At 41.4% G+C, this 23,167-nt stretch overlaps 1 protein-coding gene across 1 annotated transcript in view; it reads left to right on the forward strand.

The window, feature by feature from the left end:
• ush2a (Usher syndrome 2A (autosomal recessive, mild)) overlaps nucleotides 1-23,167 on the forward strand; it is a 184,653-nt gene that overhangs the window by 137,893 nt on the left and 23,593 nt on the right. Inside the window, exons 67-74 of the mRNA XM_046383631.1 lie at nucleotides 2,777-2,975; nucleotides 9,824-9,931; nucleotides 11,407-11,590; nucleotides 13,873-14,030; nucleotides 16,807-16,965; nucleotides 17,550-17,712; nucleotides 19,771-19,988; nucleotides 20,074-20,210. Of these exons, the coding sequence (XP_046239587.1) occupies nucleotides 2,777-2,975; nucleotides 9,824-9,931; nucleotides 11,407-11,590; nucleotides 13,873-14,030; nucleotides 16,807-16,965; nucleotides 17,550-17,712; nucleotides 19,771-19,988; nucleotides 20,074-20,210 (1,326 nt within the window). The remainder of the gene's footprint in view (nucleotides 1-2,776; nucleotides 2,976-9,823; nucleotides 9,932-11,406; nucleotides 11,591-13,872; nucleotides 14,031-16,806; nucleotides 16,966-17,549; nucleotides 17,713-19,770; nucleotides 19,989-20,073; nucleotides 20,211-23,167) is intronic.

Genomic DNA, 23,167 nt, shown 5'->3' on the forward strand with positions numbered 1-23,167 from the left:
TCAGCATCAAGTGTAATGCTTAGCCTAGATGGGCACCACTACGGTCCGCATAACGAAGCAATGGCATCTTTACTGACACAGCATAAAAGTACTGGCCTTTATCATTTTATTGTAGCCATGTTTTTAGCTACCTGCCAAAAAGCAGAAAAGGGTCTCAAGGTCTGGTTCTTTCATTTTCTTTAGGTTGCCACCATTTCACACTGTGTACGCTAGGTAGGGTAATGACTGATTGCTTGAGCATTTTGAAAATAATGACTTAAAATGGGGAGTTGTTAAAAAGCAAGACAATGAGCTGAAATCACCTCAAAGCTGCAGATGAAAGCTGTTCAGTGCCAAATTGGCTGTTCATTCTCAGTGGGGTCAGCCGTAGGAATAGGAGTAGTAATCTGATTTCATTCTCTGTATGTGACTGGTAAATCCAAGAAGACATGATGACTAAGTTGTGTTTCATAACAAATTCATTACTTAATGCTTATGTTGAGAGCAGTTAGAATGACACTGTAAAGCTCTGACATTAATTTATATTGACTGTATTGTGAGCTTTTTCCCCTCAAAAGTCCTCATGAGGCGCTGGTGTTGACATGTGCGTTTAGCATTCTGCATCTAGCAGAATAAAACAAACTGGATGATGAAATGATGTACCAGGTTGTCATAGCAAAAATATTTCTCCCCCGAGTTTATCCTGGTGGGAAGCTTGTTTCCAACTAAGCTGAGAACTACAGAACCAACAGGGAGGGCTCTGAGTACATGCACACACCTTCTGAAAGCCATAACATCACAAATTCAATCTCTGTCTTCCATCTTCTCTGTGTCTCCCTGCCCACCACCACGCACACACATATGTTCACACAAACAAGCACACACACTCCAAACAGAAGGTGGAAAGGGAGTGAGTTGGATTAGTTTGTACACCAGTGAAAATTGGCCAAACAGTCCCAATTATGGGATAACTTGGGCTAACCTAATACACCACTGCAATTACCTGGCATCAGCCCCCCCACACACACACGCACACACACACACACACACACACACACACACACAAAGGCAGAGACAAACAAACACGAACACACACCAACGCATGCCTGCTGTGACAACAGAAGGTGCTGATCTAATGTGGTTGGTCACTTAGAGAGAGAGGAAGAGCGATTGGTCCTCCTCTGTCTTTGAATGCTTTTGTCCTGTTTTCTCTGGTCTTTGTCTCCTGTCATTGCCCTGATCTTAACACCACCAACACTCTTCACCTCATCCCAACCGTTGTCACTTTCCTTCCCAAACCCCTCTCATCCTCACTCCTTCTCGCTGTCTAAACACCAGTTCCTCTGTCACAACAACTGTCATCTGTTGTCCAACATTGTCCTTTCACTCATTTCTACATGTTTCTCTCTGTCCTGCTAGGTTTCCATTCTGTTGTATGCAGAAAGAAAGAATGAATTATTGTTTCATGAATGCAACTTTTATAACGTGCTAGTGAGCCTTAAGCATCTATGGTGTGTGTTCATAAATCAGAATGAAGTTATTCAACAAAGCAAAGTTAAGTGAACTTAGAGTTTATTATAGCTGTATAACTACACAGGTGATCATATAGATGTGAGTTTGGGGGTTTTTTGTTTTTGTTTTTGTTTTTTTTTTGCATTTGAACAAAATTTTGAAACATCTGAGTTAACAGTACAATGAAGCTCTCACTGACTTTCCCTGTGTCTTCCTTATCTTCTTCTTCTTCTTCTTTGCTGTTTCTTCTCTTGCACCTTGTTTCCTTTGCTCGCGTACCTGCACCCACCTGTGTGTGTTTATGTGTGCGCACGTGCGTGTGTGCCTCCTTACTTGTAGTAGCAGAGTTCTAATTGCATCGCACTGTGTGGGACAGGTGGGGGAAGTGCTAGTGACAGTCTATTAAGGCAGGATATCCCTGTTGCCATTAGCAGCAGATTGCCCTGTGATTCTGCAGTCTCCACAGTCACCCAGCCTTCACAGGGACCCACAGATACTACACTAGGAATTTACAATAAGTTGGTCTCTCGCAACATTGTGCTAAAACGTACAACGTTGTTTTCTATGTCATGCAGAAATGCTTAGGGAGTTCTTTGGTTAAAGCATATTGTCATCAGTATGGCTGACAGAGAGGGTTCTGGGGAGATAAGCCTTAAACTGGAAATAACAACCTCTTAGTCTTCTGTGATTGCACAGCAGTATACTGCTCTGGGTAAAATAGCAGGGAAATATGTGTACTGTACTGTAAATCGTGGGAAACATTTTTTAATTCCAGAAATAAGTCATCAGACATGTTAAAATATGGTAACAAAATACAATAGATCTTTATGTTACCACCTGAATTTATAGCATGTTTTTTTTATTTTTTTTCCAAGATCCAGTTGTGCATACTTTTTATCTTCATTTGTTCATTGTTTTAGCCGTGCTTGGCAGTAACATACAAATGAAACATACAAATGTGAGGCTCTCCACATTTTACCTCTCTCTCTGTGTCTTTCTGTCTCTTTTGTTTTGTTCTTTCTTTTTCTTTTTTTTTCACAAATGTCTTTCTCTGTTTTGCTACTTTACAACGAGAAGCCGTGAATTTGAATGCATTTTTTTTATTGGGTTATGATCATGTTAATTACATTCATAAATGATCATAGCAGAAATCCATCTGTTATCCACACCTTTAAGATTCTGTAAAAATATCTTTAATATCGTGTATTTGAGTGTGTGTTTTTTCTGTTGTGTATCTGTGTTTGTGTGTTACTGTGCCTCTGTGTGTATGACCGTGTGTGTTTAGGTGGTGGCAGTGACAGTCCAAGGAGTCCCAGAGGGTGTGCAGCCTCCAGTGGTAACAGCTTTAAGCCCCTCCACCCTCCACGTGAGCTGGTCAGAACCCACTCGTCCCAGTGGAATCATACAGACGTACCACCTGAACCAGACGGGTGTCGGAACCATATTTACCCACAGCAGTGGGCCAAGAAATTATACTGTGACTGGTAAGACTTTCAGATTAGCAAATGCCTCACATTTCCTTCGTTTTTTCACAGTTCCCCACCTCTCATTTTACTTCCTCTCCTCCGTCTGTCTTCTCTTCCTGTTTTTTCCTGTCCCTGTAGCCTTCTGATTGCCTTTCTTTCTGTGTCTTTTATTTCTCAGCCTTCTGCCCCATCTTCCCCTCGTCTTCCTCCTCTTCCTGTACCTCTCACTTCTTTCCTCTTCTTCTTTTCTTTGTCATGTCTGACTCATCTGCTTTCTTCTTCTCCTCTGTCCATCACCTCGCCCCATCTCCTCTCATAGAGTAGAGCTCCTCCTCCTACTTACCTGTCCTCTTCCATCCTCCTCTGTTTCCTCTGTTTTTTATCCTCTGTCGTGCATTTATTTATGTATGCTGGTTTCTGGAGGCCATCTAATGAGTGAATTTACACCTGATTTGCACCATTCTGTGTCTGACCCAGCCCCTTACACACACATAAACACTCACATGAAAACACACAGAGAAGTCAATAAAACACAACAGACACAGAAAGCGCACAAGGTCTGACTCATATACTTAGAAAGACACGAGAAAAACGCTAATGTAATGTAAACACTCAAAGAGTACAGCAAGCACACGCAGACAAACAGAAATGTGGGCTTTTCTTACTATTGTAAGATCGGCACGGAAACACGGTGGTGTCAGGACTGGGTGATTTGTGGATCTTGTTTTATCTACCCTGAGGAGGAGCTGTGTTGCTGGCCCTCTGCCATCAGTCACAACACACACACACACACACACGCACACTTTTATAATATAATACATGCAGACACAAAAGCCTGCATGAAGCATTGTGAAGCAAACACATGTTTTAGAATAGAACATTTTAGAGACACAAATACCAGTAGAATACAGTAGTCATACTTACCCACTTCTGCAATTGAAATTACTAATCTAACTTCAGATTTAAACACTTAAAGTGTTTTAAAGCTGATTTGATTTTTATAAATTACATTTGAATGTGCAAGAACCAAATGATGACCTCTGTTGAAGCTGAATTTCAGTAGCATTTTCTCTTTACAGCTTTCCTCTCTGCTCTGTCTTGGACTCCGACCAGGCATCAGCTTTGCCAGTAGCCAATAGACTAGTCCCATGGTGCCTGTGGTTGGCTTGTATGGTCAGGAGTTGTGTGCTCGCAAGCATGTGTGTTTGTATGTGTAGGCATGAGGAAAAGCAAACAATGCCAAGTAGAGATTGTAATGTGCTGTAATACTGTACGGGCCACATGTGCCAGTGTAAGCAACCAGCATGCCTGTGTGAAATTCCCCCGTCCCCCAGTGAGACAGTGGAAGAACTTGTGTATCCAGCCAAAATCACTACTGGGACAGTTTCTCCCAGCTCTCTTTGTAACAACACGTTTACATTTGTGTTTTAGTGTAGTACATTACCAAAACAAAAGCTCGGAAATGGATCGAGTGTTCATGGCCACCACAGATTAATTCAAAAAAGCCTTGAACGCGTATGAATGGAATGAATGAGTAGCTGCCATTAAATCATAGCTGCTGACATTGGTTTCATACCACCATGTGCATCTTCATATTGAAATATAAAAACAGCCCAGTAAAAAGTAAAACAGAGAGGTACAGGTAGAGCGGGAGAGCGAGGTGAAAAGAAACCTGAATGGTACAATTAAATGAGGAGAGAGAGACAAAACAATTACATTAACTGAGACTGAGAGTGTCTGTGTGTGACACTTTTTAAAAGAGTGTAGGAGAAAAGGGAGGAGTGGGACAGATGAAAAGATGGATGTGCGTATCCAAGTGTTTTCAGTGAAATATGAACAGAAATAATTGCTGTGCTACTCCCTCATCCTTAATGTTTAATATGTCATTTTTCATCTTCTCTACATCTTTCTGATGGTTCTCACCACTGTGGGAGACAGATGCTCAGAGAGCTCACACACTCACTTATTCAAACCCCAGAAACAGGACGACTGTGATTCTTTCTACAGAAATGTCAGTTTTTGGTTGAAACACTCTTGCAATGCTGTGGCTTATGAGATCTGATGGAGTATTTTCTGTCAGAGGTATTTTGGTCTGCAAAAGCATTCATTTATCAAGAAATGTTCATATAAATTTGCACCTGTAATGATTATGCACAGTAATGCCAGTTCTGTTGTTGATCGTGACTGCTAAGCTAAGGTAGAACCTGTTGCTTTGTAATGAAGATTTAAAATAAGGAGTGTTGTATACATTGTTCTAAAGTTTCACATTTTGGGCATTAAATATAAGACTCCAAGTGCTTATGACATTTCAGACATTTGTGTGTGATTTGTTTTGGTCCAGAGAAATAAAACAATTTTTACATCTTGGAAGTAATGAGAAGAAAAAAAAAGAAAGTGAAACATCAGTAACTATGAGTGGCATTTTGTCACTTCAGCTTTTGTAGTTAACAGTGGGGGTGTGGAGCTTCAATAAGCCCTGAACCATTTCTCTGGAGTCCCAAAATCAGTGTTAATGCTACAAATAGTGCTGCCGCTCTCCAAGTGATTTCCACTGGTAGAGAAGTTAGAAGCAGCTTCTGTTTTGCCAGAATCTAAAATTACAAAAACAAATTTGTTCTGCTTATGAATGATTTGCCTTAGGAAAAGAAAGAAATAGACTCTTATTAATAGCAGTTTTAACAGTTGTGAAATGTGACTCTTTTTAGAAAGAATTAAGCACTACTGTACAAAGACACCCCATGTGAATCGATATTAAGTATTGCTATCATTAGCTCGCAATGAATTATTGCCTGCAATTATATAGATTATGGCATTAATCATGTGTTTAATTGGTCTTTTGTAGGCTCATTATTAATTCAGAACAGCAGGGAATAGAGTATGTTCTTTTATTTATTAATGTGCTTCCCACACTGGCCATGCTCTGATTGGTCCGTGCTATAGGTACAGGCACGTAGACATGGGCAAAGGAGGAGGAGAGAGACAAAAACTTTTCTTTTCATGTATCAATCCCGAATCAGTCTTTCATGACTAGTGTCAACGTCGGAGTGATAGAAAGAGAAAGAGTCTTTCATCCAGCTGGCTAACAGCCACTCCCTGTAACCACCTCGTGAATTCTGTTAAGCTTCCAGGCTTGCAGTTAAAAGGTGGAGCTCAATGGGACAGCTTGCACTAAAGAAGGATGTTTGTGGAGATATTGTGGATGTTACCCAGCTGAGTGGATCCTTCCTGAATCTTCTCTCCTTTTAAGGCCTTAAGCCTGTCCTCCCTCTGTTGTCTCAATAAGTCAAATGGACAGAGGGCTGAAGAATTTTTTTTTTTTCTTCAGGGTCAAAAAGTAAAGTAAAATGAATACGCAGTTAAATATTTTACTGCACTTTAAACCAATTTAGTGTAAGTAAAGTATAAAAGAAATTCTGCTTTTGGGAATGCGATACATTCATGAATTTACTTCTTCTTTCCTCTTCTTCTTTATTGGGAAAAAAACTCGGCTTTTACAAGATTCTGCTATTTCTTTGAAATAAAAGAAAAATATTAATACCATAGTAAACCAAAACAAAGTACCTTTGAATCTCAAGTATTACCTGCAGAGCTGCTTGCTTATTGGATCAGTGTGTGTGTGTGTGTGTGTGTGAACCTGATCTCATTGTTCCATCCCAGACGGTCTCTGCATTAGGGAGCCACAGACAGGAAGTCAAACTCTTAATTATTTAGGAGAGGTGTTATCAAAGCTCTCCTCTCTCTTTCTCTCTCTTTCTCTCTCTTGTTTTCTTTTGTTTTGTTTTCTTAAAGTCAGTTTTGTTTTTCTTTCTGTCACTTCATTTCTTTTTTCCCTCAAGATTGTTTCTGTCTTTCCTGACATGTGTGTCATTGTACCACATCTCTCTTTCTTCTTTTTCCTTTACCTTTCCTTTCTTCCTCGTCTGTCCTCTCTCCTCCTATTCTCCTGCCTGGCTTTCCCACTTTCTCTCCTTCTTCACTTTCACTTTACCATCTCTGTCTCTCTCTTCCTCTCTCTGTCTGTATGGTGTATCAGGTATCTGGCTTGGTATTGCGGCTTGCGCCCATCATCATATCATATTCCCTAATGCAAACAGGGAACGGCAACCTGTCAATAAAATGCCGTTTTAAATTAGTTATTTTTACTGCACCACAGCAACACACACACACATACACACTTCAGAGACATCCACACAACAGTCTCTCAATCCTGTCTCTTGTTTGTTCCCTTTCTCAAATGCATAGTCTCTCTTTTTGACTTTTTACTTAAATGTAAGCTCCCGCTCTTTACTCTGTGGTACTGCCAAAGTCTCTCTCTCTCTCTCTCTTTTGTGCACACTCAGACACACACACCGGTCTGCACAGTGTCCAGCCCTTACGATGACAGTTAGAGCCTTGTCTCACTCTGTGTTAGTGTGCCGCTGGCTGCTCAAATCGAAACGCCCTCCACCCGTTTTTCACTTTCCAGTGATCACTGTTAAAATGATTGAAGCTTCCTTTGTCTTTCCATAATCAAGCTCATAGGCACACACGTGTATGCACTGTACGTACACATATAAGCACGTACACACACATACACATGCACACCAGGGTATACATAGTGTAATTTCTTCAGCAGACCAACACTGCCCTCTTCAGGCTGAGCATGAAATTTGAAACACATGCCAAGAAACATCAAAGGTGTGTGTGTGTGTGTGTGTGTGTCTGTGTCTCTGTGTGTATTTGTGTTCTTATGGACATGCATTGAATAAGAAATTAAATTGTGTTTGTTTTGGTTTAGACTTGAAATGGCAGGAGTGCTTGGAGAATCAGATGATGCTTTTCCTTTTTTAGTTTGAGGCTGTTTGCTCATTTCATAGAAGGTGGAAGTGACAAATCAGCTTTTATAAGAATGCTCTCTGATCATTCCACTGACCTGAGTTCAGGCTGTATTTGGCACATGCAACACTTTAAAGCGTTTTGAATATTCAGTTATTGTACGCAGATCTCGTCAAGTTTTCTCATTTTCATTAGCTCTGAAGCCATTGCCACACGTCTTCATCACCCCATAAAGTTGTGTACTTGTGGTCTTTGTTAAATATTAGGCACACTCTGTCTGTCTGTATGTGGGGAAAATGCAGTGAAAGGTTACTGCTTTATTCACTGTTGCAACAAATGACATCACTTGCAGTGTGGATATCATTTACCGTGCTACAGCGCACACATGCAGATACACACGCTTAGTTGCACAGTTAAGTAGTGTAACACAGCCTTATGCTCCAACCATAGTACTTTTGTATGGCTGGCAGATTTCCTTTATTTAACCCAAACACAGGGCATCATTGGGAGAACATTTGCACACACACACTTACACACACGCAAACGCACACATTGATCAGAGGTTGTGCTAAGCGTGGCAAGCTGTGAGGCATGTTAAGCAGGCTAAGCAGTAGAAAGGGACGTGAGGAAACCGTGGTGAAGCACTCTGCCGTGCATTAGACTGCGTGTGTGTGTGTGTGTGTGTGTGTGCGTTGAACATGTTCTCTGTCATCAACTGACATGCATATAGCAGCTGATACACACAGTAGGGTGTCTCTGCCTCCAAACACAGATAGTTGGATAATTTATTTTATTAGCTTAATTATATCCTAAAGATATCGTTTTACTTTTTTTTTTTCATTAAATTACATGTGTGATAACTAAATAAAACAGAACTTTTCACTTTTCTGGTGGAAATAATAATAATAATCAAAATAACAATGCCTACAATGTTTCTACTTTTTCCGTTAGTTCAACAGGATTTTTGAGCCTACATTTGTTATAATAAAACATTGATAGATATGAAATTATGTAACAAAAATTAAGTAGTTTCTGAATATTTATGTAAACTATCATAAATCACTAATGTTGTAAAATATGTATTGCTTCATTTATAATCGTGCAGGTTTAAGAAATAAAGAATTCAACCCACTGTATTATGCAATGCCCAAACCTGTTTTTGTGGCTATCCTTCTGAAATAAAATCATTTCAGTTCTCTTCTTTTCTTTGAATTTGATTTGTAAGCTGTTGTATGTTTTAAGCTAAGTGTATGACCATAAAACATCCAGTCAACCCCTGTGACAGCATTAAGGATTTGCATCCATCCTCTTCCATCCACCTTGCACCAAGAACGACGCAGAAAAAAAAAATATGTGAAGGAAATGTCAATCACAAGAAAGTGGCTCGAGGATAATTTTGTTTCAGAGCACAAAGGACTTTTATCAACTTTGAATATTTAAATCATGTTACAAAAGGGTTCAATATAATACCAAAACTGATTTCCTATGCTTGCAGTTAAAGGACCACTCAGTCGCTTTGTGATTTCTTTTAGACTGCATAGCCGGTGCCTATAAATAAATCATGTCTGGACGCTGTAGCCTAAACGCATACCAAGGTATCATAATTATCATAGATCAAAAGCTGATGACATTACAGCGTTGGACTGGTCCTATCCCATGTCAGTTCCGCAGCTGCCCATCTTTACGTTGTTTCATTATTGAGTTATGGCATGCATAATTTAACACCAACAGATATGGATCCATCCTCTGAGAGACTGTGGAAAGAACAGAGGGAGAGAGAGTGAAATGGATAGAGAAGGAAAAAGGTTTGGAAGAGAGTCCGCACAAGCTTTCCTCTTTCTCTTTTACTTCCCCCCATTTACATTTGTAGTTTGTCTTGTCTTCCACTTCAGCCCCTTACGCTGCATATTCCCCTGCCGTTGCCACAGTTTATTGTGACGAGAATGAAAAAGAATCTGCACGTGTGTGCTTTTAAGATTCATCTGTCGTGATCTTTTTTAGCATATTTTCATTCTGGTGTGTGCGCCTGTGTGTGCGTGCGTGTGCTACAGGTTTGCAGCCGTACGCAGACTACAGTTTTGTGCTGCTGGCCTGTACAGCTGTCGGATGTGGAGCCAGCTTACCTTCTACAGGACGCACCCTGCAAGCCGCCCCTGCAGGTGCACACACACACACACACACACACACACACTGTTTGATTTAATGTGGTGACATCTTTCTGCAGGTATTAAACATTTCCTATACCTGTCAGATGCCAGATTCAGAAGAATGTGATACATTTTTTACACCATATTGTTTAGCTAATGTCAGATATGACACACTTATGAAAATACATTTACAAAAGGATTGTGTATTTATTTTTGCTTGGAGTTGATAGATTATTGGCAGTAATATTTTCCCTTGTTCTAAATGTATATTTGATTCTTATGAAAACTGTTATGAAAATATTATTTTGATAAATGGTGAAATTCAACAATCTCTCGTTTGATCTGTAAATTGTGTGTGACTTTTGTTCTGTGTCCTCTTTACTGATTTCTTCTTTCAGGTATTTTTTCTTCTGTTTCTCTTTTCTCCTCCCACTGCTCCCCTTTTTTGAATCCTCCCCCTCTCTTGTCCTTCGAGGGTCTCCCTACGTTATAGCTCGCTACCCTTCACCTCTTTCTCTCACTCTCTTCTTGCTCACTGTTGACTACAGTTTTTTTGTTTCCTGACCAAAATGCTGTCATGGATTTTTGTTTATTAGGACTGATAATTTTATCAGCCGTCCATTGTTTTTATCCACTTCACATTTCTGTGTGTTCTCTCACTTCTCTTCCTCTCCACCGCCTCTCCTTCTCTCTTGTCTATCTTCTGCGTTCTTCTTCTGCATATCTCTTCTCTCTTACCGTCTTCTTCTCTCCTCGTCTCTCTCATCAAAACCTAATGCGCATTTATATCTCCCTGGACTTTTCTATTTCTTTCTCATTTAAATATCCCATTCTTTCCATCTGTGAAACTTTTTAACCCCTTGGTTTACTTCACTTGCTCTCTTATCAATTGCATCTTTTGTCTTTATTTCTGCTAGTTTAATCTCTATTTTTTTTCCTTCCTTTTAAACTCCCTTCCCACCACTCCCCTCACTTCTCCTTGTGTCTCAGTGTCTACATAATTTCATGTCACCTTAAAAACTGTAACCTATGCAGTTTGGATTAATTTGTCTGCTACATGTTTATTTTGATATACTAGTAAACAAATTCTATTTTAATCAAATGTTAATTCAACTCATCTCCCTCACACGGGCTAATTGTTGAGCTTTAGACCACGTGTTAATCTCAGGAAAACATTGTCCTCTTCTATGTTATTATAAGAATTCAGTTGTGGATCAGTAAATTGATAATCTGTATTTTCACACACAAATAAATTTCATTATTCTTAGTTACCAAACAAAATAATGATTCAGCCTGTTGTCAGTTAATGTTATAAATTTGGATATCAGAAGAGTAAAAAAAAAAAGTACTGTTTGTCTACATGAGGTCACATACTTCACTTTGTTTGAAATAAACAGACAAGGATGACTAATTAACAATAATTGCCAGTTAACAGATGTGGAGAGCACACGTTTTCTCCTCTTTATTTTCCACCTTTGCTTCACCAGGTGTATGGTCAAGGCCCAGACATGTGATGATAAACACATCTGCAGTGGAGCTGTACTGGGATCAGCCGCCCCAGCTTAATGGACACATCTCCCAGTACAGACTGAACAGAGACGGTCACACCATTTTTACCGGAGACCACCGTGACCAGAATTACACTGACACTGGACTCCTGCCAAACCGCAGGTAGAGAGCACGCAGTCACACATTTTACAAGCACGTGAACATAAGTGTGTGCAAAGGGTTGTGCACAAACGTAGATGTCGGACATGGGTAAACACACTTCACTTGTAGCCTCATAATTATCCATCTCCTTTAGTTCCTAAATTTTCCCATTTGAGTGTGTGTGTGTTTGTGTGCTTATATCGGGGTCACCCTGTTTTAAAAGCTCTCCTATCGTCCCATCCACGTCTCTCTCTCAGGACTGCACTCTGTATGTGTCTGTTTGTGCCATTTAATGAGCAAATATTTGACATGCGAATGACACACAAACACACACACATTAAAATCACAAATCAGATCTGGCTTTTGCTTACAGACAGCAATGGAGCGTAGATTTTATTTATCTGTTGATTTTCATTTAACCTTTAATACGTGTCTTTTTTCCAAGATGGATTTTCTGTTTTAATTATGGGAGTGTAAAATGGTACTCCCCTCTCCTCCCTCTTTTGGTCTCTCCTTTCTCCTCTCTTTCCCTCTCTCTCTCTCTCTGCCTCTTTTGCCCAAATACAATTTCTGGGATAACACCCTGCAATACTCCAATCTTCTCTGTGTGTGTGAAAGAGAAAACAAGGAAAAACACGATAGGACTGTGTGTGGGACGTTTAATTTTCCCTAATTCCTGATAGTCTGCCAGAAGACATTCCCGTCCCGACCCTTCACTTCTCGTTGCTTGTCTCTCTTTCTGTTCTCTTCTCTTTCTCCTCGCTGTCCCCTCCCATCCTTTCCCTCTTACCTCATTCCCTTCCTCCTTTCCTTCTTTTCCCAATTTAGTACTGCGCCACGAATTACACAGGGAGCACCAGCCCCATTATCCGGGCAGTCTTGTGTGTGTTTTTACCCGTTTGTGTGTGTGTGTGAAGTGTGTGGGTGGGTGTGTGTGTGTACCCACGCCTGCCTCTCTGTGTGTGCATGTGAGACTGCTCAAAGTGGCCATTGATTATTTATGACAATGTTGATTAGCTGTCACTTTGCTTCGGCAGCCCAGGAAGTGTCTAAGATGACGAGAGAATTAACCTATTCCCTCTGGCTGGCCCCTCAGGACACACACACACACACACACACACACACCTCCACAGCCAAACAGATGCAAATGCTCCACTCACCGATTACCTACCCCACACACACACCATTTTACTTTTGATATCCCATGGCGGTGTTTACATTTAAGTAAATATCTTCCAGTGATGAAGTGTTTAAATTCATTCTCCCACTGAAACCTTATGCCATTATGAAACTCTCCCTCTCCATCACACACACACACACTCTGCTTTGCTCCCTTTCATGATTTTTCTCCCTCTCTCCTTCTGTCTCTCTTTGCCATAGTGGATGTGTCTCAGTGAGTTGTATTTATTTAGGTTCTCCTGTGCGTGTGACCATGAGAGCAACATATGAGTAGTTGCCATCCCTTTTCCCGACTGCATTGTAACCCACTGCAGAGATACTGTACTAATGGCCTCCTGTTTAAAACACCCTGCACAGGAACAATAACCCCGCACGGCCGTCTATTAAGGCATGTGTGCTGGAGTTTATAGCAAATTAAAGGCTTTTAATGTTAAACGGTGGCCCACTTACACAGCTAATGTAGGCTTTAGCACCAGCCAGCCACACGCTCTTAAAAGGGAAATCTATCTTATGATGTCATGGCCAAGAGAGGTAGAGAGTGCGACGAGAGAGGCAGTGAGACAGATGACAGAGAGAGAGAAAGGAGTATAATGGAAAGGGAGAAAGAGGAAGAAAAGGACCTCAAGTGTAGGAGCTTACACACAAATACATTTCAGCATTTCAGTCTGCTTGTGGAGGCTGGATGCAAGAGGCCGTCCTTTAATTAGTTGCATCTAGAATGACAACAATTCAGGGGATTTTTGTGGACAATGTACATGTGGACATTTTTGGAAGAAACAAAACAGTGTAGTTGTTCTTCATGCATGCTTGCTGACAGCTAGAGAACTTGCAATTGTAATAAAAAGTTTTTCACCCAATTGACATTTTTTTGTCTATATAATAAAATGTCATGTTGTCAGAAACGATATTTAGACATTTTGACATATATACAAATGCACACAACATGTAGAATACATTGTCACATGTACCTGGTAGGGGGGTTAAGAGAGCTGTCTCTTAACACTTTTCAACTGTTAAGATTTGTTAACACTTTTTTCTGCATATTCTTTCCTCCCTCATTGGTCTGTGCCCCTGGTCTGATATTGTGCCTCTCCACACCCCTCTTTACCCTGCCACTTCCTCAGGTATGTGTATGAGCTGGAGGCCAGTACAGGGGGTGGGACGGGTGTGAGTGACAAATATGTGATCCAAACACCAGTCTCATGCCCCAGTGGGATCCATCCTCCCCACAATGTGACAGTGTTGGGCCCCCACTCTATCTCTCTTGCCTGGACCCCTCCTGGTGAGTAGACATCTAAATGGATGAATGGATGAAAAAATGGGTTTACTTTGAGTCAGAATGACAGATTAGACAGCTTGTTTTGGTTTCCAGTTATAGAATTACCTTGTTTGTGTTTATTAGTGATGTCTTATATAAACTCAGGTGTATTCTGTTGTACCAGACATTGTTTTATTATATGTATGTATGTACTTATATGTCAACTCGCTGTGGAAATAACTTGCAGCAAATACAAATGGCTCCCTCATATGTGAACATTATGAATAATTTAAGCATTTAATCTCAGACGCTCAAAGTTGAAATAATTAAAACTCATTACCCTTTAGTAAAATTAAATTATCCCACAGACTCCTGTTACTACGTGGAGGAGCACTTGCATAGTTATTAAACGCAGACCCGATTTCCAGAATCAGCGGCTGCCTCCAGTACTTCCACTCATTAACCACTCAAAGTCCTGACCAATTCAGTTAATGATCACACAAATGCTCTATGGTGGCATTGCGGGTAATTTGTGGTCACTATGAACATTCAACAGAGCATTTCATCACAGAGAGCAAGAGGGGCTCGAGTTGGTGTTTATGAAATCTTTTGATATGAAGTGGTTTTCCAGTAATTTAAATATGTCTAACACGTCACTAAAACACATCACTAGATTTAACTGTACAAGGCAGAAAAAAACATATACATACATAAAAAACATATACTGACCATAATAAACTGACCCAAGAGAAGTTTTTCTTCCATGTGAACTGCGTCTCCCTCTGATAGGAGGAGACAGAGAGAGGGGTCAGACTGAAACAAAAGCCTTGAGTAGTTTTCCATTCACCTTCTGGCCTCTCAAGACCTGGACACACACACACACACACACACATACACAGCATACACTCAGGGCTGAGTTTCATGCTTATGGGGCAGTGATTGTCTGCCCTAACCCATCTATCATTGACTATTACTCTCTCATTAGGTTGATTTCCTATCTCAGAAACCGCTGATAGGGCCAACTAGCAAAGACACTTCACTTTGTGGTGTTTGTGTATGTGTGTGTGTGTGTGTGTGTGTGCCTTTAGTTTCTGTGCATTTGTGTTTATGCATGCATCATTATACGTGTGTATTTGAGTGTGTATGTGTGCGTGTGTTTGTGTGTGCGTGTGTGTGTACATATATGTGTGTGCGCATGTCACTGTGGAGACATTTCCATAGGCAGGTCTATTCTATCGTCATTACGGGTTGATTTTAAAGGTGAGGAAATATCGGCTGGGTTCTCACGCTTGGTTAACTCTGTGAGCCCAGAGTCTGGAGTGTTTTCAACTTCAACTGTGTGTGTGCATATGTGTGCGTGCCTGTCTCTGTGGCAGTGTGTGTGTGTGTGTGTGTGTGTTCATGCACATGTTTGTGTCTTCATAGGCATACATCGACTGTCAAAGCACTGACGTATGGCTATTAAAAAGACATTTACATGAGGATGAGTTCCTCCATTATGGTGTTTGTGTCTGTCTTTGTGTGCATGTGTGTGTGTGAGTGTGAGCACTTTGTATGTGGCAATGTTGTATTAGTTGTATGTTGGTGTACGTGTGTGTTTGTAATAGTGGGCATCATGTGTGACATAGATGATGTCAATCCAGCTCATTGGTTGTAAATATTAGAACTTAAATATCAAGGTGAAGATTAAACCTTTATGGCTAAGCAACAAGCTATGTGTGTGTGTGTGTGTGTGTGTGTGTGTGTGTGTGTGTGTGCGTGCCTGAACTGTGTGAAACTGTGTTAATGTAGCCAAAGTGTGCTCACATAAAAGCTCCATGTGCTGAAGTCAGAGGTGTGTGTGTGTGTGTGTGTGTGTGTCAGTGCATGTGTGCATATGTGAGTTGGGGGTGAATAATTGAAGTCTTTCATTTGTCTGGTAATCAGTTCGTTCTCGAGATATCCAGAGTTCATGAATGTTGAATAACCCATCACAATACAGTTGGCCTGAATTATGGAAAACCTTCAGTGAGAATATTAACAAAGTCCAGGTGTGTGTGTGTGTATCTGTGTGGGTATTTCTGTATGTATACATTTGTGTGTTTTTGTCTGGTTGTGAGACCACAGCACCAGAATTGTGAAGGCAAGACCAGTCAGTTAGAAAAGAAAAATATGAGCAAATATGCAGGTGTAATTGCAGGAAATCTATATAACTCTAGAGATGGTTCCTTCCATTTATTCATACACACCTATTACCTGTACAGCACTACCAACATGGTCAGTTTTCAAAATCTTCGGGCAGTATGCAAGATGGAGTAAGAGTTCCCTGACTGTGCCTATAAATAGTGAACTAAAACCTTAATTTAACTTATAAAGCAGAGGAGCAAACTACCTCAGTCAACTTTCTGTCATAGTGTGCAATGTACCGACTTTTGTATTTAGACTGAATGAGCTGATTTTTTTTTGCCACAGCCAGTGACCTTTAGAATGTTAAAATATCATGTCCTTGTTTTTAAACATGCTTGTCAGGGCATCAAGAGTCAGCAAATGTGGATCATTCAAGTTTAAAGTACTTCATTTATACCTGTGCACTGCCTATGATTTGTTAGCAATACAGAGGAAAGAAAAAAGTGACAATTAAGAAGAAGTCCTGAGTTGTAGCAGTTTATGTATAGCTTGGTGTATCCTTCTGGACTGATGAAATGTGAAATTGCATCATTCATTTTGCTTTCTTTCTTTTTTTTTTATGAATGCACGTCATTAAAAAAACGGAACTATATAAAGGTAATCATGTCCTGTGTCTCCTTCTCCATTTCCACAGCTAAACTCAACAGCAGCCAGCCTGTAAACTACAATATGTTGTTAAATCCAGGAAGTAACAAAGCCTTAATGCATCCTGCTGGGCAAGACCTGCACCTCACTGTGACCGGCCTTGAGCCATTCACCATCTACTTCATCAGACTGCAGGCCTGTCAAATGGGTAATTATTAGAAATCTGCTATCCTTAATAAGACAATAGTTCATGCAGCATAAAAAACTAAGTTCTGAAAATAAATTAAAACCTCACAGACTTGGGAATGAATGACTTCAATATAGAGAAAAGGTTGTACATAGCAGTATTGTTTATGGTTGCCATGTGTTATATTCTAAACTCTGTGATCCTGAACATTGTTTTCTGCAAAGCTGAAGTCTGTTTGAACTTACCCAGTGAGGTTTGAGGGTGGTTAAAGCAGCTACATTTATTGTCTGTGGCCTCTAAGGATGAACTAACAAATCTAAATGCTGAGGATGCTAAAGACACCTTCGTGTGTCTGTTCCATTTTCATCTACCGCATCACGTGATGTGAATGGTGAGAAGGCCTACGATGCAGACTGTGGCTAACCGCTAAGTCACTAAATAGAATTTAGTTTATCCAGTGCCATGGGAGAGCCTGATTTAGCTTTAAGCCAAGTTATTGATCTGATTTGTTCCATTAGTGTAAAAGAAACAGATGCACTGAAGGCATGTTCTTCACAGTGTGTGTTTTGTTGCAATTTGACCCTGTTTTGCTCCTGTATTTTTAGAGGGGTGTGGAGTAGGAGGTGGTGTGTATGTTCGGACTTTAGAGGCAGCACCAGAAGGTCTGTCACCCCCCAAGGTAAAGGCAGCTGGAGCCAGCGTCCTGGAGATATACTGGTCAGCCCCTCAAAAACCCAACGGGCTCATCACGTCCTATCATATATACAGGTAACATACGCACTCAATATTTAAAATACACAAAGAAAAACAAAGAAAATGTACATTGCATATGCAGTACATTGAGACATGTCTGCTTTGGAATTTTAGAGTCTTTCAGCAAGGTGACCGGGGGAGTGTAGGAAAATGTCACTGTACTTGCGATATTATGTTTTGTGATTCTGTATTGGTTTTTAATCAATAGTTTGCATGCAAAGATGATTCATTTTGGGTTGTTTTCAACAAAAAATTGGGGGGGGAGACCAGACTGTCCTCTCCTCAGCCACTTCCACCAGCTCGCCCGGGCAGGATATGACGGCGTTCCCAGGTCAGATGAGAAATATCCCTCCCGGCCAGACGTCCCTGAAACAGCTCCCCAGGGAGATGTCCTGGAGGCATCCTGGTCAGATGCCCAAACCACCCCAACTGCAACTCCACTTGATGCGGAGGAGCAGCGGCTCTACTCTGATTGCCTCCCAGGTGTCTGAGCTCCTCACCCTATCTCTAAGGTTGAGAGCCCAGTCACCCTGCGGAGGAAACTAATTTCAGCCGCTTGTATCCTCGATCTTGTTCTTTCAGTCACTGCCCACAGCTCGTGACCACAAGTGAGGGTTGGGACATAGATTGGCCGGTAAATTGAAAGCTTTGCCTTTTGGATCAGCTCCTCACCACAACAGACCAGTGTAGCGTCCGCATCATGGCGGACACTGCCCTGATCCACCTGTCAGTCTCGCGCTCCATTTTACCCTCACTCAAGAACAAGACCCTAAGACACCTGAACTCCACCACTTGCAGGAGCAGCTCTCCTGTGACCTGGAATGGGCAGTCCATCCTTTTGGATTGCGTAGAAATGAGCCTGACTATATATAGCCAGTATCTCTCGACTTCATACACAAACTCAGGCTCTTCCCCATCAGTGAGATGACAATCTATGTCCCAACAGCTAACTTCGGCACCAGGGGATCGGACCAAGGGCTCCACCAGGTGCTTGCCGACAGCTCATAGCGTCACACTTTTTTGGTTTGTTTGTACCCAAAAAAAGTCCTTTTTTTTTTTTTTCATCCATTTTTGAAGAGTGAATGTACAGTGTGTTTTATTTACAGGTGACTGTCTGGAGGGGCCAGTGCATAGAAAACAGATGATGAAATACTGACAAGCAGACACAGAAACAAATACACTATACAAGCACTGTCACTTGGTCATAGCACACATGCATCCCATACACCTGCTCTGTTCATACACGGGAAATACATATTTGCCTTCAGATTCAGAATATTCAGGAAAAGCATAAAAGTTTTGGTAAATCTCTGCTTACCAATCTATGCACTTTGTGTGTGCGCGTGTGCATCTGCGAGTGTGTATTAATGCATGCTGAAGGTCGTGGTCTGCTTGTTGACCAAAGAGTGTGTGATCTGTATGCAGGGTCAGACCAGACTAAGCCCTTTAAGTCCTCAGGAAACACACATTAGCATAACAGTTCTCTCACACGCACACACACACACACACACACTTGGCATGATCAGACTCAGGCAGACAGGGACTTAGATAAAAAAAAGAAAATCTCTCTCTTTCTCTCTCTCGCGCTCACACCTGAAACTCGACGTAATCACAGACAAAGGCGCTTACCAAGACATCAGGTTGCTTGCATCAGCCAGTGACTTCCACACAATGTTTGAGACGTGATGTTACATTTTTTATTCCAGACAAACTCAGCGTGTTTATTTTCAGTGCACCAAAGTTAAATTATACACCATAAAGACAAAAGTATTGGGGCACCCAGCCATTAGACTAACAGGGACTTTAATGAAATCGCATTCTAAATACATAGACAGCTACCACTCTTCTGGAAAGGCTATCTCAGATATTCATGAAATATAATAGTGTATTGATTATTACTGAGTGCAACTTTTAATTTGACATAACCTCTTTGTGTAGTGATTCTAAAAAAATTAAAGGTATACTAGGATATATGAAACATATTTTCAGAAAATATATATACATGCTTTTTCATTTGGTCTGTGAGGAATAAACAGTGATGATTGGCTCATCCAAGCATTTATTCTATTCTAGGCGTCCAGTAGGAACAGAGGAGGAGCTGCTCATTTTCATCTGGTCCAGTGGGCCGCTGGAATTTTTTGATGCAAGCCCTGCCCTGCGACCTTTCAGCTACTTTCAGTACAGGATACGCGCCCACAACTCCAAAGGCTCAGTTCTGAGCCAGTGGACTGTAGCCCAAACCTTGCAGGCTAAACCACAAGATATGGCCCCTCTCACTGCCACACCCACAGGTGAGTTCACAGAGCCTCATGAAAACTGTCTACAATGTTCTTGTATTGAATCAGTGACAGTCCCGCACGCTGTGAACTTTGACAGGTGCCTACTCGACCCATCTGAAATGGAGTGAGCCGGGACAGCCCAACGGTCTCATTTCCCACTATAGAGTGGTTTACAAGAAGCACCAAGACGACCCAACACTCAACACAACTGCTGTTACTGCTCTCACTGTGGAGGTAAATGCACACAGAATAAATGCTCATACACACACACACTCAGTGAATGCTGAATGATGAGAGCGCTTGTGTTTTTTTGTTGAAGGACAGTCTCCTTCTTAATCACATGTTGTTTGTTGTGTCTGATATTATCTGGGTAGAGCTGCACACAGCTGCAACTTATTCAGAGTACTGATGAGATGTAGAATTGTAGAATTCCAAAGCATGAATAGAAAGTATATGGTTGGTTTATATAATATACAGTGTGTGTATGTGTTTGTGTACATGTGTGTGTCTATTGTCATTTGTGATGCATGTGAAGAAATTTGGACTCTACCTGTGGTGCTGGTGCCATCTGTTTGCCAGTAAGGGGCCTACACACACACACACACACACACACACACACACACACACACTGCCCATGGCATTCTATTCTCCAGGGCTCTTCACATAATTCTATGCCATTTTGTGCCTGTTTCTCCTATGCAGGAAATAGCTATAAGCAACCCCCCTCAAACCAAACTCACACCCACATGAACCCTCATGCACAGACTCACATACGTACTGTATATGCACACATACTGTATCTCACTGGTAACGGCTGTCATCTAGCCTTGATATGAGCTGGCTCACACAATGGGATATTCGCCAACAGTGGCTAACATCCTCTCTGCACACACCATACACCTCTACATCTCTCTGTGTTTGGTGAGAGAAAGGGAGAAATAAAATCTTGAGATAAATAGAGAATCCGAGATGTTGTTGGATGGAAGATGGGAGTGTTGAGTGGAAAGGAGGTAAACATGCTGAGTTGATATACATTCAGAAAAGAAAAGTGCAAAAACAGAGGACTGAGAGACATAGTGACAGTTTGAGGGAACAAGTGAAGGAACAAGAGGGAGGTGAGACGGAGTGATAGATAGGAAAAGCAGGGAGCAGAGCAAAAAGGGTTGAAGAGGTAGAAGTATAGATCTATATTCTGTCCATACGAGTGGCCTCTTCTCCCTCAGTGACCTTTGGCTTGTCACTCATAATTAATACAAGATGTAAATGGAGACCTTTCACCTTCTCATTGATATGGAACACTCTGTGTTTGTGTGTGTGTGTGTGTGTGTGTGTGTGTGAGAGTCTGTGTATGTGTGAGAGGCTCATTGACATGGCATAGACTTATTTTGGTGGCGGTCATTTGTCACACGGATGCCTTCTCCGTTGTTTAGGAACACACAAAGAAAGTGAAAATGAACATGTGAGCAAACTTGGAAAGAGCAGAGTTTATTGGATTTAGAAATGTCTGTATAACAATGTACTCAATTAAACATGTATCCACACACATACATATTGCTACTTTGAGCACCCTTAGCCACAAGCCCAAGACCATCACAGGTTAAACATTGCCTGCAACAATCATACACAACAAAGTGACGCAGTTAAGTAAGACTTGTTTTTTGACAGATCTTACGGCTAGAAGATTGGAGGGGTTGAAAGAGAGAGCTGTAGGACTTCAAGGACAAAAGAACAAACTAAAGTTATTTGCTGTTTAAACTTCGTGACAGCTTGGTTCTTATTTATTATATGAAATGGATTATAAACGTCAAGAACTTATTTCGTTTTTTAAGAACCTCTTTCAAAGATCGAGATCACCAGAAGTGACATTCAACCTTTGGTTCTTTTCTTCAACATCACTTAGTTAACTTTCTCCTTTCCTTAATGTTGACTAATCCACCCATTCTTTTCTGCTCAAATTTTTTTAGTTTGTGGATGTATTGTTTGTGTGTGTGTGTCTGTGTCCATTTGGTATGTGTGTATTTGTGTGTGTATTGATCTCAGGCTGAGCTGGGAACCCTGCTCTGTGCCAGCTTGGCTGATTAATGGGGTCGTCATGGCAAACGGACGGAATGAGGGTACGAAGCCCAGGCGGCCCGCCTCACTAGACCCCTGTGCACCGCCCGGCACACACACAGTCTCACGCACACACACACACGCACAAATTCCCTCTTCATGCTTTACACCTTCCTGACAGACATGTTGGTCACTCAAACAACCCTGACAAGTTCTCCTTACAAAGGTTCATTTTGCTTTCACCAAATTCTGGCCAAAGCCTTCCAACTAAAATGCCACCATCATGCACCTGTCTCGCCCCTTGTTCTTTCCTGTGCTTTTCCTCTCTTCTGCCTTTCACCCTTCCTTTCTTTACCCCTCGTCTTTTTCTGTTACATTCTTCGCTACCTACCCACATTTTTTCTACCCGTTCTCTCGTTTTCTCGCTCCTCCTCCACCTCAATCCCTCCCTTCTAAACTCTCTGTCTGGTTTTTCTCTGCATCATCCCATTCCTCCCTCATTCCTCTCCCTACATCTTCCTCCAACCCCATCCCTAATTTCCTCAGTGCCGCTTTTCCATCAGACCTCTTCTTTACAACCTTATTTTACCTCTTCCATCTCTAAACCTGTGTACACTTCCCCAATCTCCTATCTCTTCCTTTACTACCTGTGTAGATCCTTTCCCTAATCCAGTCACTCGTCTCTCCTCCTTTGCATCTGTCACTAATCTTTGCTCCTTTGCTCTTTTCACTTTTTAAATTCTCCTGCCTCCTGCTTTTCCCTCCCTGCCACCTCCCTCTTTGTCTTCCTTTACTCCTCTGTCCTTTCCTCCCTCCCCTGGCTCTTCCAGATGTTACACTGTGGCCCTTGGGATCACTGGTGAATTTAGACCGTGTGTGTGTGTGTGTGTGTGTGTGTACGAAATGCTCTACGTGGATACATATGTCTAAATATGGTTGCATGTGTGCCTGCGTGCATGCATAACATTTTTGTTTTTGTGTGCGTATGTTCAGCGTGTGTGTGTGTGTTTGCATGTGCGTGTGTGCTGTATTAATACATCCCATTGATCAGAGCAGGACCCCTGACAGTCATCATCCCTGAGAACCATCTGGCCGATGCCTGACGCTCCCTCACCCAAACACAAGCTGACACCCTATTA

Source organism: Scatophagus argus, chromosome 1 (assembly GCF_020382885.2).
Source record: "Scatophagus argus isolate fScaArg1 chromosome 1, fScaArg1.pri, whole genome shotgun sequence".
Classification (NCBI taxonomy): domain Eukaryota; kingdom Metazoa; phylum Chordata; class Actinopteri; family Scatophagidae; genus Scatophagus; species Scatophagus argus.